Here is a 16,547-nt window from a genome sequence, read left to right on the forward strand (position 1 = left end):
TAAAAAGGGATTAAATATATCCACTCCCTAAATACTTCAAAGAGATTTTGGCCAGAATGGTAGAAATCCAGCCAATCATGGAATTTCTGATGATAAATGTAAATTCACCCATTTTGTTGAAATTTGTCCTTAAATCCAAATGAAAATTAAATTCTGGCCTGACCCTGTTATATTACTGGAGTTACCCTTTCTAAATATACTCAGTTCTTCCATAATATGTCTTCCACTCTGCACTCTGTCTAGAACACGGTGAGGCAGTTTGGAAAATTCTTCCAAAAGTGTGCACCCTCTCCACTGCAGTTTCCTTCACATTCTCCTCCTCTTAATGTAGGTTTCTCCCAAGGCTCTCTTCCAGGTCACCTACTCTCACATGGCTTCAGCTCCATCTCTCCCAGATCTATTTCTTTAGCCCCGACTTCTCATCTGACCTCCAATCCCACATCTCCTCTTGAATGTCCCACCAACACCTTAAACTCAGTAAGTCTAAAACACCTCATCTTTCCTCCAAACTCATTTTTCTTTCTACCTTTCCCAACTCAGTGAGTAGTACCTCTGTCCTCTCTGATTCAGAAGCCGACAAGCTAGGTGTCATCCTCTAATGCTTACTGTCTTTCAGCTCCTATAATCTACTGTTCTACCTCACCAATTCTTCCTGTGCAGCATCTCCCAGATCCACTCCTTCCTCTCCACACAAACCTGTCTGGTACAACCTCTGGTCATACTGCTGTGGGACTATTTCATCAGGCTTCTTCATGGTCTCCCTGCCTCCAGCCTCTCCTTATTACAATTTACACTGCATAATGCTTCACAGATCATTTCCTTGAAACATTGCTTTGCCAAGTTTTTCCACTCCTTAAATCCCTCCAATGGCTTCCTGAATCAGTCTGTATGAAACAAAACTCCTCACAATCAGTTTCAGTGCTTTCCACTAACTCACTTCCCATTACCTCTTTATTCACTTGCTATTCCCCAAAATAATCTCTTCATTTTTCCCAGATATCTATCTAGTTGTGCTTCTAGTTGAAGCAGCATGGCTCAGTGGAAAGAGCACGGGCTTTGGAGTCAGAGAGCATGGGTTCGAATCCCGGCTCTGCCACTTGTCAGCTGTGTGACTTTGGGCAAGTCACTTAACTTCTCTGTGCCTCAGTTACCTCATCTGTAAAATGGGGACTAAGACTGTGAGCCCCACGTGGGACAACCTGATTCCCTTGTGTCTACCCCAGCGCTTAGAACAGTGCTCTGCACATAGTAAGCGCTTAACAAATACCAACATTATTATTATTAATCACTCTTGACTCTCTCACCTCTGTCCTCTTGTTCACACTATTCCCCTGGCCTATAACTCTCTCCCTCCCCACATCAGACAGACCACAGCTCTCCCCGCATTCAAAGCCCTCCTAAAATCTCATCTCCTCCAAGCCTTACCAGATGAATTTCACCCTACCCTAAGACATATAACTCATCACTCAGCTCTGGCACTTATGAATTTATATATTCTTATCCTCAGCACTATAGTGTATATTCTTATTCAGTTGTATACTTATATGTGCAGTTATTTTGACTATTCTAGTCATAAAAATATTTATGTCTGTCTCTTCCATTAGAAAGAGAGAGAGAGAGAGAGAGATGAAGCTAGAGAGAGAGAGAGAGAGCTCCTTGGGGACAGGGTGTAGGTCAATTGCTTACTCTATATTTCCCAAGCCCCTAGTACCATGCACTTTAGCAAGTAGATGCTCAATATAACTAATACTATTACATGTGAGAAGAGTTACATACATGCATGTGGTGGCAGAAGTCAAAGCCACATACAAGCATGTGGTGGTAGAGGTCATAGTATAGCATGAATTTTCTATAATGCGGGATTCCTCAAAAAACATAATCCCAGTGGCAGGGAACATGTCTGCTAATCCTGTTGTATTGTTCTCTCCCAAGCACTTAGTACAGTGCTCTGCACATAGTACACACTCAGTAAATACAATTGACTAATTTAAAACTGAATACTTAAAAATGAGAAAACACAATCAACTCTAATGGGAGGCATGGAAGATGGGGGATTATATTTTCACCTTTAAATCTTAAATATTTCCCACTGTTCTGTTCTTCCAGTAATGAAAACAAACTTCGCACCATCTGCCCAAGGCCTAAAAGAACTCAGAATGGGCCTAGAAGAAGAATCAGCTAAGCAATTTTAGTTGCCTCTCCTATCCTTTATTTGCTTTTTATGGAAATCTGTTCTGGCAGGGGTTTCTGAGCACAGTTAAGCATTGGATGTAGGGTCAGATTCCCAGGTGACTGACAAAGGCTGCACTAGAAAATGAGGTCAGAGATCATGTCAACTTTGGGTGAGGGGGGTGAATACTCTTTTGCAGTCTAATGATTTTCACAAGTGTGCCCTAAATACCAAGGAAATGTTGTCTGCCCAGTGTTCAGTATTAAAAAATCTAACCAAGTCCTGTCCATGAATACTGCTCTTCTGAAACTGTTCTACAGAGATTCAGGCTATTCAATGGCCGAACTATTTGTTGACTCAAGTGCTGGAAGAGAAGCAGCATGGCTCAGTGGAAGGAGCCCGGGCTTGGGAGTCAGAGGTCATGGGTTCGAATTCCAGCTCTGCCACTTTTCAGCTGTGTGACTGTGGGTAAGTCACTTAACTTCTCTGTGCCTCAGTTCCCTCATCTGGAAAATGGGGATTAACTGTGAGCCTCCCGTGGGACAACCTGATTACCCTGTATCTACCCCAGCGCTTAGAACAGTGCTCTGCACATAGTAAGCGCTTGACAAATACCGACATTATTATTTATTATTACTATAAATTCAATCCTATCATACAATCCCTCCACATTTTCTAGAATATATATTTATTTCATGAAACCAAACTACAAATAAACAGAAGTTAACTGGCATTTTACAGATTTAAGTGTTTAGAAAAATCATTTTCATTTCTGCCCAGACCCCAAGGGGATGACTAGCTATATTCTTTATAATCATAGTTGAAGACAAATGGAAAGTTAACTATGAAAGGGAGTCTATACTACTAGTAACTTTAAAGTGACAACTTTCTCCAATTAAGGGAATGGGTGGAATTTTGTAATAAAAAGTCCATTCTTAAAGCTGTCATCCCTATCCTTTGATTTGTCAAATAGCTTAAGGACTTAAAAATAAGCCTCTAAGCATTCTAGTTTGCCTTTGTGATTTGAAGAGGACACAAGGTCTGACAGAAAGGGGCCATTTTAAATTAAAGCATTTATTGATTGCTTCTGATTGAAAGACTGAGCTTTCATAATGCAAGCTCTTCACACCTACTTGTAGACTTTATTACTTGGAAAGGTGGGGGAGGTAAAGGAGGACTGGGAGACAGAGAAGAAAGAAGGATGCTTAAAAATGTGCTACAACCTAATTGCACCTGGACCGATTAACTTCTAAAGGATAAAATGCCCGAGGTGATAAAGATTCACTTTGGGGAATTTGTTTTTTAGGGTTTTTTTGTTTGTTTTTGTAAAGGAAAAAACAAATTAAGGAATCATTCACCTACTGATCATTGGAAATGGGTGTCTTTTCTTCCTCCTACCAAAATAAGAAGGGCAGTAAAGGTCTAGATGCTGTCCCAACAACAGGAAATTAAATAGCTCATCACAGGGCCCAATTCTGTTCTCAGGATATTTGGGCAGTCTTGGAAAATGTCATCAGACAAATAATCTACAAGTCTGCAAAAGTAAAAGTTAGTTGCAACTGCAAAAAACAAAAAGAAACAACATGTATTTTGCTAAAATTAAAGGGAGATGAGAAAATTGTTTGTCCTATTAGCCAATCCCCAGACAAGACTGAATTTCAGCAAGGTGCATGTGGATGAAGTGAAAAGTAATTTCTATGAGATTCCAAAAATGCTCTAAGTGCTTAAAAAAATCAATCAATCAATCCATGGTATTTATTGAGCACATTCTGTGTGCAGACCATGGTACTAAATGCTCAGGAGAGTACAATATAACAAAGTTGGCAGACAAGTTCTCTGCTTACCAGAAACAGGGGGTGAAAGAAATGAGTAAATTAAAGATATGTACATAAGTGCTGTGGAGCTGAGGATGACGTGAATATCAAGTGGAAGCAGCATGGCCTACTAGAAAGAGCAGAGGCCTGGCAGTCAAAGGACCTGCATTCAAATCTCAGCTCTGCCAGTTGTCTGCTATCTGACCTTGGGCAAATCTTTTAACTTCTCTGTGTCTCAGTTATCTCATCTGTAAAATGGGGATTAAGACTGTAAGCACCAGGTGAGACATGGACTGTGTCCAATATAATTAGCTCTTATCTACCCAAGTGCTTAGAACAATACCTAACACATAAATAATAAATACTACTGTGATGAAATTTAGCCCAGGACTGACAAGCTGAGATTATGGCTGAGATAATTCAAACAAGTCTGAAAATTCCCCCTCTAGGCTGTAAACTTCTTGTGGGCAGGAACGTATCTACCAACTCTGTTATATTATATTCACTCATTCATTCAATCATATTTATTGAGTGCTTACAGTGTGCCGAGCACTATACTAGGCGCTTGGGAGAGTACGATATAACAATAAACACATTACTTGCCCACAATGCGCTATTTTCTCAAGCACTTAGTACTGTGTTCTGCACACAGTAAGCACTCAAATACAAATGATTGATTAGCAAATAGTAAGCGCAAAATATCATTTTTAAAAAGTGGTGTTTAAAGAGTACAGATCCAAGTGCAAAGGTGATGCAGAAGGGAGAGTGAGTAAGGGAAATGAGACCTGAATTGGACAAGGCCACTTGAAAGGAGATGCAGTTTTTATAAGGCTCTGAAAGTGGGGAGAGTGGTGGTCTATTATTTATGAAGGGAGAGGGAATTCCAGACCATAGGGAGGACATGGACAAGTGGCCAGAGGCAAGACAGACAGGAGACAGATAGACAGTGAGTATATTGGCATTAGATGAATGAAATGTGTGAAATGGGCTGTAGTAGGAAATTAGTAAAGTAAGATGGAAGGGGGAAAGGTGACTGAGTCACCTATGCCAAATAGTAAGGAGTTTCTTTTCCATGCAGAGGTGGTTTGGCAACCACAGTAGGTTCTTGATGAGTGGGGAAATGTGGGTTGAACTTCTGTAGAAAAATTCTGTATGAATTGGAGTTGGGAGAGACAGGAGGGACAGTGAGGAGGCTGATGGAGGGATATGACAAGTGCTTGATGAATGGCAGTCAGAAGGACTGCTTACAAAACTTTAAAATGCTAAATCCTTATAAAACTGCAAAAATAAAGTGTGACACCATTAGCCTCCCTTAGATTAAAAAAAAAATCAAACTAAGAAACCAAGACAACCTCCAAAATTCTTCCACTATTTCTGTACAGAGAAATAGTGTTGCCTAGTGGATAGACCCTGGGCCTGGGAGTCAAAAGGACCTGAGTTCTAGTCCTGGCTCTGCCACCATGTGACCTTGTCCTGCTGGGTTACCTTGGACAAATCACTTCACTTCTCAGTGCCTCAGTTAGCTCACCTGTAAAATGAGGACTAAGACTGTGTGCTCCATGTGGGTTGTGTCCAATCTGATTAACTCATATCTACCCCAGTGCTTCGAGCAGTGCTTGACACATAGTAAGCTTATAACAAATACCATTAAGAAATAAAAGCAGCGTAATTCAATTTCCCACAGAGTACCTCTTCCATTTGCTTGTTTGATTGCCTTACAGTTGGCCTGGTCTTCACATCAAGGAGAGGATGCCGGTGAGAGGAAGGCACAAAGCCTGGAACAGAGATTATGTCCTGCTCTACTTCTCCTGGAAGCAGCTGCGGCTCTGTTAAATACAAAAGATTCCTCTTTATGTTTTCATCTTCTAAACAGTTTCACATCAGGAATTCACACCAAAAAAGCAAATCTGTTTAGGTGGACTACCTCAGCATTTCACTCAACATATTCTCTTTTTGGTGGCATTGAAGAAACAAACTCAAAAGACCTTCATTTGCGAAGGATAGGAGGCATGGTGCATTTACTTTTATTTTAGGTTATATAGTTGCATTTGGTTCAGAAGACTGCTCAAATGCATTCAAGAAAACATTCTGTAAAATGAGAATAGTAAAAACCATAAAAAGTTCATTTATATCTTTAAAGGCTACTTGCACGTGGACAGAATGATTCAAGGAGTCAATGATGGGAAGACAGAGAAAATGATAGGAAGACCGAATCTCTCAATGAGAGGAGGACTGTTCTAGTGCTCAGAAGAGGTCAATAGAGAAGACAGGAGTACTGTCTGAAGTCATGTTTAATTGTTTAGTACTCTTCAATGGCTTCGATTTTTTTTTAATCTTCCTAAGCCTCAGTCTCTCCATCAGCAAAGTGTAAAATATATTGAGATCTCAGGCCCTTGAGTAGGAATAGCTTTCAATGGGAAGGAATGCCTGTAAGCTGATGCATGAATCATTCAGCTTTTCTTCGATGACTTTAAGATTAACGTCTTCCAACACTGCACTCTAGTTTGATATTACTAACATTACATACTGTCCAAAAGACAGGTGAGTCCTACATCGCTACATGGTTCACAAGTCACATTGTGAAAAATGAAAAGCATGATGTTCTTCGCTTCCACGGAAGCAGCAGTTCTAGTCTGACCTATCCAGTACTTGCAGCTGGCTGGGAAGAAGTTGCCGTGCTAGTAGATGATGATCCTAATTAAGCTTCTAATTAAGTTCTCAGTGGAGGTGATTAATTAACAACAGGAGTGCCTTGGCTGTTGCCAATGGCAGCATATAGAGGAAGTTAATTGAGTGGGTATTGATATCAGAAAACAAAGTTCTTTGGAATGCACCTCACTCAACACTATGGAGTTTGCTTTTTCAAATGATGTCATTACAAGACTGGCAAATATACAGCAAGCATAGCACAGCAAGGAAGATTAGGGACCCAGGTACTTCTTTTATCTTTAGACATTTTTTAAAAGTGAGTTCACCAACCAACAAAGCAGCTTTTCATAACATGAACACTTTTTACTCAACTTGCTTATTAGCAAACAAGGCATCAAGAAAAAAACAGGCAGCTGATTTCAACCATCACAGCAACTCAAGACTAAGGGCATAGTTTCAACAGCCCAGTAGAACTAGTCAGGCCAAGTCAATCTCTCAAGCATTTAGAGATCGCAGGGACAGAGGGTGCTAGTTTTATTTCAAATAAGTGGTAGCTGAGAACCGATTCCCCTGTGGAAGCCCAAAAGTTAGGGGGAGCTACTGGTGAGGAATTGCACATTTAGCAAAAGGCCTGCAAGTTGAGAAAGCAAGAAGATAAATTTTCAGGCTATCTTAGAGTTTTAATAAAGTCTACTCCCACCCTTAGTCTCTCTGACAACATGTTCCTTGTAGGCAGGGAATCAATTGTATTTATTGAGTACTTACTGTGTGCAGAGTACTATATTAAATGCTTTGGATAGTATAATAGAGTGAGTAGACATGTTCCATGCCCATCATGAGCTTATAGTCTAAAGGGCATGTCTACTAACTCTGGTATATTATTCTCTACCAAGCACTTAGTAGTGCTCTGCCCAAAATAAGTGCTCAATAAATACAACTGATAACATTGCCTCAAATGGAAAACCATAATCAGTTCTTCCTCCCAGACTATACCAAGGGACCATTTTCAGTGACAATGTTGAATCTTGAGAAGAGAATTCATGCAGTAATCCCTCTATTATATCACTTCACCTCTTCTATTTGTTTTCAACGACAGGAGGATTTTCTGCAAAACTGGAGATTACCCACAAACTAGGTAAGTTTTGTGGGGAATTTGCTCCTGAGGGAAAAATGCACGCTTGTGGGGAGTTTTAAAAGCCTCTTGACTTTCCATTTGGGTCTTACCATTTCTTTTTTTAAAAGCAAACATCTTTATGGATAGTCTAGATGCATCTCTATGGTTTTAAATTTGCCATATGCAACCTTACAGTGGTTTCATTTACACAAAGCAGCAGGACCTAGTGGAAAGTGCACAGGCCAGGGAGTTCTAATCTTACAGTTGGCCTGGTCTTCAAGGAGAGGATGCTGGATGTTCTAATCCCAGCTCCACCACATGACTGCTGTGTGACCTTGGGCAAGTCACTTAACTTCTCTGTGCCTCAGTTACCTCATCTGTAAAATGGGAATTCAATACCTTCATTCATTCATTCAATCATATGTATTGAGTGCTTACTGTGTGCAGACCACTGTACTAAACACTTGGAAAGTGCAATTCAGCAACAAATAGAGACAATCCCTACCCAACAACGGGCCCTGTATGGGATAGGGACTGTGTCCCCCCTGATTATCATGTTCAACCCCAGAGCTTAGAACAGTGCTTGACTCATAGTAAGCAGTTTAAAAATACCATAATTATTTCACTTTTTAATTCTGGACTCCCAAGCAAGCCCAAATAAACTCAATGGCATTTTTTCTCTTTCCCCCAACAAGCCAAAATGACCTTTGGATCTGTTTTGTTTTTTACACAAGCTAGACTGCAGTTTACTCAAAGTAGGGGGAGAAATAAGGGGTTCTGGGGTCAGCAATGCCACTTTATTCTCTCTTCCCATCCTTCACTCTGACTACTGTTGGAAACAGAATGTCTGTTCAACAGTGCATTGGTGCTAGGCTGCTTGGAAAAAAGGGTGAAAATACTTAAAAGGGGCTCTTCAATGAACCCCTTTTCCTTCTGTGGATTTTCCTTAAATTAATTCATTCATTCAATCGTATTTATTGAGCACTTACTGTGTGCAGAGCACTATTCTAAGTGCTTGGAATGTACAATGAAACTTATATAATAATAGTGGTATTTGTTAAGCGCTTACTATGTGCAAAGCACTTTTCTAAGCGCTAGGGGGGATACAAGGTGATCAGGTTGTCCGTGGGGCTCACATTCTTAATCCCCATTTTACAGATGAGGTAACTGAGGCACAGAGAAGTTAAGTGACCTGCCCAAAGTCACTCAGCTGGCAAGCGGTGGAATGGGGATTCAAACCCATGACCTCTGACTCCCAAGCCCGGCCTCCTTCCATTGAGCCACACTGCTTATATAACCTTTCAGCACAAATCATAGGTGGTACTTTGAGAACTTTCACACCATAGTGCATGTGTGTCTCTTACAACATAAAAACAAATAAAAATAAGATGTAAACTAAGAAAACAAGCACCACACATGGACTATATAGAGGCAGTTGATACATAACCACGTAGGATAAGGTTTGGAATGGAAGTCGACTTGGGTTCTCAATCAAATATCTTGTAATACTGATTTAACAACTCTCTTCAAGCAGAGGGGAAGGATTTTTCTGAGTGGAATGATAACCAGTTATTCTCTCGGGCTAAAGAGGTAGGAGCCCCCCTATCGTAAACGGTGGATGAGACTGTCCAGGCACAAGAGGCGATCAGGAACCTCCACAGACCATTCTATTTTAGTTCTAGTTGTTTGTGGAGCACCACTCACAATATCTTGTCTCTTGTCTCTCTCCAGACTGGAAGTTCAATGAGGGCAGGGAACATGTCTGCCAACTCTGTTCTAGAGTACAAGCACTTAGTAGAGTGCTCTCTACAGAGTAAGTACTCAATAAATTCCACTGATTGATTGACTGTCCCTTTCAGTTCTGTTCCCACTGGGACAGAGGGTTCAACAACCAATAGGCAGGCAGAGGTGTCTCATACTGCAAAGTACAGGCAAAAATTTCACCACCAAAGCCACCACAATATACTATTGGTGCTATATGACGTGTCAAGCTCTTAATAAATGCCATAATTATTATTATCATAGACCAGCAGGAGCCTGTCAAGGTAGAAAATTCATTAGCCCTTTGGGTCTTCACTGTCCAAATGAGCCAGTTATTTGCAGGATTCCTACTGAGTCTGGCTTCCCACAAGTCTCTCTAGGTGATCATTTGGCAGTCTTCACCACTAATCTTTATAGGCCCAGCAGGTATTCACCCACTTCTGGCTATTTCTCCCTCATCAATCAATCAATCATATTTATTGGGCATTTACTGTGTACAGAGCCCAGTGCTTGGAAGAGTACACTATAACAGGGTTATTAGACACATTTTCTGCTTATGCCTACAATCGCAGAGGACCACAAAAGGGACTTTAGGAACTTGTTTAAAGTTGCTAAAACTGATTTTTCAGTTGAAGTATTTGCTTCAAATTGTTGATTCTCTGCCCAAATGACCCCAGATCTCTCTGGACCCATTTCTTCATCTCCAAAATATAGCTTGGAGCACTCCTCTATTGTCAGAAGTAACAAAAGATGACAGCTTAGAACTTCTGTAATTGACAATTTGAAGCATGAGATGTTTACATTCCAAGAATAACAACATTGTGTTTACTTGTTTGTTTCTTCAACATACAAAGAATATCAGTTTTCACTCTCCAAGGTCTTCACAGAGTCGATTAGAAGGAAAGGATTTTTTATCATGCACTTTGAAATAGAGAGACATTGAGTAGTAAGTTCATTGATTTTTTCAGCAGTCCTAAAAGGGTGACATATAAATGCATCAAACACACAAATGCCTGGATTGGGATGCCAACCCTTGACCCAAGAGAATTCCAGATCATTGGTACCACCGCCTTAAGCCATTTACAGTTAAAGATGAAAATTAATGAGCGATAAAAATGAAATGGCCATCCCCTTGCTGGTACTGCCTCGGATCTACACTGAAGACAAGAAAGTGGGCAGCCAAGCGGCAGTTGGGACAGCTGGCAACATTAAAAGAGATTGACTATCTAGCTAGCTGCAGTGCCCTGTGCCAAATCCGCACCATGTGAAACTCTGAATCCAGGCCGCCTGCCCACCCCAATCTAGCAGAAGCATCCACAACTTGCTATACCCGATGGCCAACTGATTTATGCAAGCTGGTTTAGTTTTGAGAACAGAGCCTCAAATAGACGAGGATCATCCAATTCTTCCTGGCCAGAGGACAGACTGGACCAACCCAGGGAAAACAAAAACAAAGATGGGATTACAAGATATTCCTCCCCCACGTAGCATCAGTTCAGCACGAACACCTGTTCCTGGCCCTATATCATAGGAGCTGGCTTGTCCTGGGGATGGACATTCTTTCTTGACAGTAAGGTTAATTACCTGTCTTCCATCCAAAGGGGGAAATAGAGTTAGTTACACCCAGAACAAAATAAATGTAGGATGCTGAACTCTCTCACCAGGGGGTTCTGTATTCAGAAATGGATCCAGAGATTGACTGCCCAATATGACTGCCCTAAGCATGATGCTTTTGGTATCGTCTTTGCTCTTCCTCCATCTGAGCAACTAGGAACGATGAAACACACACTAAGCAGTAACCATGCTTCTGATTTTCAGAAAATAGTCATGAATGTGGGAAAGGTATGCAAATAGTAGAAAAACAATATGCCATTCTCTTCTTTGTTCCCCCAGGCAAAGCTGCAGCTTAAACAACAACAGAATCTAATCAGTAAACCTTACAGCTGCCAAAATTATACAAGCACATTGCCTATTTAAAATGTCACATCTCCCATCTAATATAAATATTTGCCTTCTGCTCAAACTCCTGAAATGTATTACAAATTAGGCTAAAACTTAATTCACCTTGCTACTTATTTTTTTTCTTTCCAAGTGACCTAGATTTTGCAGTGGGAAAAATGTGAAGCCTTGGTGATATTTTCTATAACCATGAAAAAAGAGAAACATGAAGTTCTTCAAAGTCTGGTTTGCTTTTAAATAGGGTTTTTCTAAGTTTTTTTCATGATGGATAGTCTCAACATTCATTCAAGTCAGCTGAGACAATTCATTCTCAATGGGTTTTGGACACAATTGCAGCAGTGGCCATTATCTGATTCCAAGAAGAACCATAGTATTGAGATTCCTTTAAGAGAGATCAAAAGTTGAGTAAAGAAATAGATCTGGTAGTGAGAGAAAACACAACTCTTTTAGCAGTTTTAAGGAAACAGGGAGAGAATAATGAAAATATATTTGGATATTAAGTGATATAATCTAAAAGCAGATAATGCAGTCACACCTTTCTCGACAGAGTCCATGCTAAAATTGATGTTCTCATTATGAGCAGGAAATGAGAAATTCAAGTGCCCCTTTGCTGATATATGCATTCTCATGCCCTTCAAAAGATTCATTTCATAAAATAAATATACTGTCTATAGACCCTAACCCCAGAGGATAGTATCTCATTTTATCACAAACTGAGTTGACTTGACCAGATAGGTACCTGTAAAAAATTGTGATGTACTTCATGGAGTCACTTCTGACACAGAAACCCAAGTTGGCAGTTCTTTACCTTTGTGACAGGTGACCTACTGTTTGGGTGCTATCAAGGAAGTTAATTACTACCAGTCTCTGAAGATCTCAGATTGTTTTCTTTAAGTCAAAGTCATTACATAAGATGTAATGATGATGGGCCTTCAATAAGTGTTAGAAACTGAATCCCTGGTTTCACCTGAGGTACCTCCCATCACATGTGGAGAAGCAGTGTGCTTCAGTGGATAGAGCACAGGCCTGGGAGTCCGAAGGACATGGATTCTAATCCTAACTCTGCCACTTGTCTGCTGTGTGACCTTGGGCAAGTCACATCACTTCTCTGTGCCTGTTACCTCTTCTGTAAAATAGGGATTAAGACTGTGAGCCCCACATCTCATGGTGGGCAGGGAATTGTTGCATTGTACTTTCCCAAGCACTTAGTAGAGTTCTCTGCAGACAATAAGCACTAAGTAAATATGACTGAATGAATGAATGTTGGGCAGGGACTCTGTCCAACCTGGCCTAGCGCTTAGTAAATTTCCTTGCACATTATAAACCCTTAAGACTTATTTAAAAAATAAAGGCATCCTGGGCACTATGAATACCAGACAGGGGACAGACTAGGTGAAAACCAACTACCTGTAGTATAACCATTATGACTGGACAATCTAGTTCCAATGTGGCTCCCTGCTCCAGGGGAACATGGCTAGTTCTGGAGCATATCCCCTGGAATAATTTTGACTTAAAGCAGGAGGGCTGCCCTGCTTTGCACTGACCTGAACCTAGTGGAAGAAACACAACCGACATCCTTGTTATTTGATGTGCACTATGCTTCATTTAAAAAACAAGTTCTGTGGACAATGGTCTCTCTTCCCTCCCAAACCCCTTTCTCTCTCTTAGAGCCTAGTCTCAGAAAAACCTAAAAAAATAAGCTTTTTCACAGGATATAGACCCTTTTTACAGTATTTCCAGACCCACTGAATACATGGTGGTGGTTGAAATAGATGGTTCTTGGGACCAAAGACTTTTAAAAGATATTTAGAAGAGTTCTAAAAAAGAAATCAGAAGAAAAGCATACCTGTGCTCATTTCAGAGCCGTCTTCTTCATCAGTGTCAAAGTCTTCTAAATCAAGGTAATTGTCTACCTGGAAGAGGGTTAAAATATTTTTAGGGACAAATTGAGCCAAAAATCAATCGGTCAACCAATCCTATTTATTGAGTGCTTACTAGGTACAGAACATTATACTAAGCCCTTGGGAGAACATGATACAGCAGACCGGGTAGACATGTTCCCCATCCAAAAGGACTTAAAATCAGGAGGAGAAGACAGATATTAAAATAATTTACAGATATGTTCATAAGTGCCATAGGGGTTAATATCAAGTGCTTAAAGGGTACAGATCAAAGTGCATAGATGATGCAGAAGGGAGAGGGAATAGGGAAAATAAGGGCATAGTCAGGGAAGGCCAATTGGAAGAGATATTATTTTAGTCCGGCTTTGAAGCTGGGGACAGTCGTGGTCTATTGTAAATGAAGGTGGAAAGCACTTCGAAACTTCAACAAATTCAGCTAACAATACCCAAATCATTAGTTAAATTATTTTCCTCACTATCTGCTGGAGTAAAGAAAACCAGTGAATGGGCATTTATTCTTCTTGGTGCCTTTTCCTGGGTTCCTCCGTAATAGGACCTCACCTGTAGTAGCAACTTCTCCAAATTATTACTATTATTATTATTATAATATTTAAGAAATTATTATGTGTCAAGTATAGTTCTGAGCTACAGGGTAGATATAAGTCAATGAGGTTGGACATAGTCCCTGTCCTACCTGGGGCTCACGGTCTAAGTAGGAAGGAGAATAGGAATCTAATCTCCATTTTACAGTTAAGGAAATTGAGACATAAATGAATGACAGGAATATGCTTTGGTTTTTGGGAATGGTGTGAATTTTGCCAACCATCCTATTCAAATAAAAGTCCAGGAAACTCTGAATTTAAAAAGTGTTACTTCCTTGTAAGGGAAACATTTCCATTTTCTACTTCAAGTTTGGTGTCACCATACTGAATTTGCTATTCTCTATATAACAGCTTTCAGTTATTTGTCCTGTAATTCTGAGGGCTGATAGTCCCATTAGCAGCTCCAGCTGGTGTTTATTACACCACAGTGTTTTCTTACAATCACTTGGAGGAGCCAATGCCTGGAATGTAAAATAGACAGTTGAGATAGATGCATTCAAATAATAATCATCTGGACTAAGGACATCACTGGAGAGGAAAAGAACAGCAAAACCTAAGTGTAGCCTTTCTCATACAAAACCTTAAAATGTATTAAGTTGAAACCCAGAATTAATGAACTTTAAAGGCATAATAATAGCATTTCATAGGGAAAATAGAATTCCAGACTGAATATTCCTTCTCTTTGCACACCAACAAAATGCACGGCATTATAGGATACAAAATAGGAGATATTTCAGACCCACCTTAATTCTTATCGAGTGAATAGTACAGAGTGTGAATAATAAAGCAGTTTCAATATTTGTATGGTTAAAACATATTTCAGCAAAGGTATCATAAGAAGTGACATAGCCTAATGGAAAGATCATGGGTCTGGGAGTCAGAAGACCTGAGTTCTAATCCCAACTTCACCACTTGTCTGCTCTGTGACCTTGGATGCACCACTTAACTTCTTTGTGCCTAAGTTACCTCATCTGTAAAATGAGGATTACAGCTGTGAAACCCATTTGGGATTTGGACTGTGTCCAATCTGATTAACCTGAATCTCCCCCAGTGCTTAGTAAAATGCCTGGAACATAGTAAGTACCTAATAAATGCCATAAAAAAGGGCAAAATCCCAAAGACAAAAAATGTCTTTAAAAAACTATAAAAACTTAAATATGAAATTGGTCATCATTTTCTTTACCTTTTTTCCAAATGATGAAGTTTTCCCTAGTAGCCTGAAACATGCTGGACTTGCCAATCAATCAGTAGAATTTATTTAGCACTTTCTATGTGTAGACTGCTGTACTAAGCACTGGGGAGAGTAAAATAAAATAAAGTCTGTAAACATGATCTCTGTTTACAAGGAGCTTACAGACTAGAGGGATCTCCCAGTTGATTTGTTTTGTTTTTGATATGTGTTTTTACTTTCAATTAACTCATTTGTTGGCAATCAAAACAGATATTCACTTATTTCAATATACTTATTTAGAAAAGCAGGTCTGAAAATTGACTGCATTGCTCCCTTCTTCCTCCCGGGAGAAATGGGGACATACATTTCCGCTCGAAATCTGGACAAGTATAGAGGAAAGATGCAAAACTAAGTCAATCAGAAGTACATTTCAAAAGCCTTTAATTTGAAGCAAAGCTTTTCACCTAAGGAAAGAATTCTGCAACTTTATGAGATAGAAAGCGAGAGAGCCCTGTTGTTTAGAACTCCCATCATCCCTTGCTTGAGCATGGCAGGAAGAGTCTAAAGTGGCAATGAATTGTGGCATTTGTTAAGGACTTACTTTGTGGCAAGCTGTACTAAGTGCTAAGGTAGATACAAGATAATCAGGTCCCACATGTGGTTCACAGACTAAGTAGGAGGGAGAAAAGGAACTGAATCCCCATTTTGCAGGTGAGGGACTGAGACACATAGAAGTTAAGTGACTTGACCAAGGTCATACAGCAGGCACATGGTGGAGGCAGAATTAGAACCCTGGTCCTCTGACTCCCAGGCCAATGCTCTTTCCATTAGGTTCCAGCTGCTCCTCTGACATTGAGGCCCACTTCCCTGAACAGAAGTTACCCACTCCCCAAGCCATCCAAGGCTTCACCAACCAGTCTTACACCAACGCAGCCAGAAGAGATTAAAGCTGTACCATTGACCTCTAAACTTTTAGAATGTTGGAAGGCTGGGTTTGTGGCTGTTGTGACCATTGGAATTTGAATAATCTTACCCAAGTAGTGAGGAGCCTCAACTCCCATTCCTTCCACGTCACCCTGACTCTCTCCCTTTGATCTTCCCCCTTCTCCCTACCCCATAGCACTTTAGTATATATGTATATATCTATAATTCTATTTATTCCTGTTTACTTGTATTGATGTCTGTCTCCTACCCTCTAGGCTGTGAGCCCATTGTGGGCAGATATTGTCCCTCTTTATTTGCTGTATTGTACTTTCCAAGGGCTTAGTACAGTGCTCCGCACACAGTAAACTGTCAATAAATACAATTGAATGAATGAATGAATGAATGAAACTTTATTTTAGAGACAAAATTCTTTCACTCATTCATTGTTTTTATAGTAGTCTTTGTTTTCTTATGGTGTGATT

General features: G+C 40.1%; 1 protein-coding gene across 5 annotated transcripts in view; it reads right to left on the bottom strand.

Annotated features, from left to right (window-relative positions):
* The window catches only part of IFTAP (intraflagellar transport associated protein), a 62,290-nt gene that overhangs the window by 6,109 nt on the left and 39,634 nt on the right, over positions 1 to 16,547 (bottom strand). For all 5 annotated transcript variants that reach the window (XM_039911429.1, XM_029060871.2, XM_039911431.1 and 2 more), the window contains 2 exons: positions 13,314 to 13,380; positions 5,674 to 5,810 (listed from right to left, as the gene is read on the bottom strand). In XM_039911429.1, the coding sequence (XP_039767363.1) occupies positions 5,674 to 5,810; positions 13,314 to 13,380 (204 nt within the window). The remainder of the gene's footprint in view (positions 1 to 5,673; positions 5,811 to 13,313; positions 13,381 to 16,547) is intronic.

This window comes from Ornithorhynchus anatinus, chromosome 3, assembly GCF_004115215.2.
Source record: "Ornithorhynchus anatinus isolate Pmale09 chromosome 3, mOrnAna1.pri.v4, whole genome shotgun sequence".
In the NCBI taxonomy this organism is placed as follows: domain Eukaryota; kingdom Metazoa; phylum Chordata; class Mammalia; order Monotremata; family Ornithorhynchidae; genus Ornithorhynchus; species Ornithorhynchus anatinus.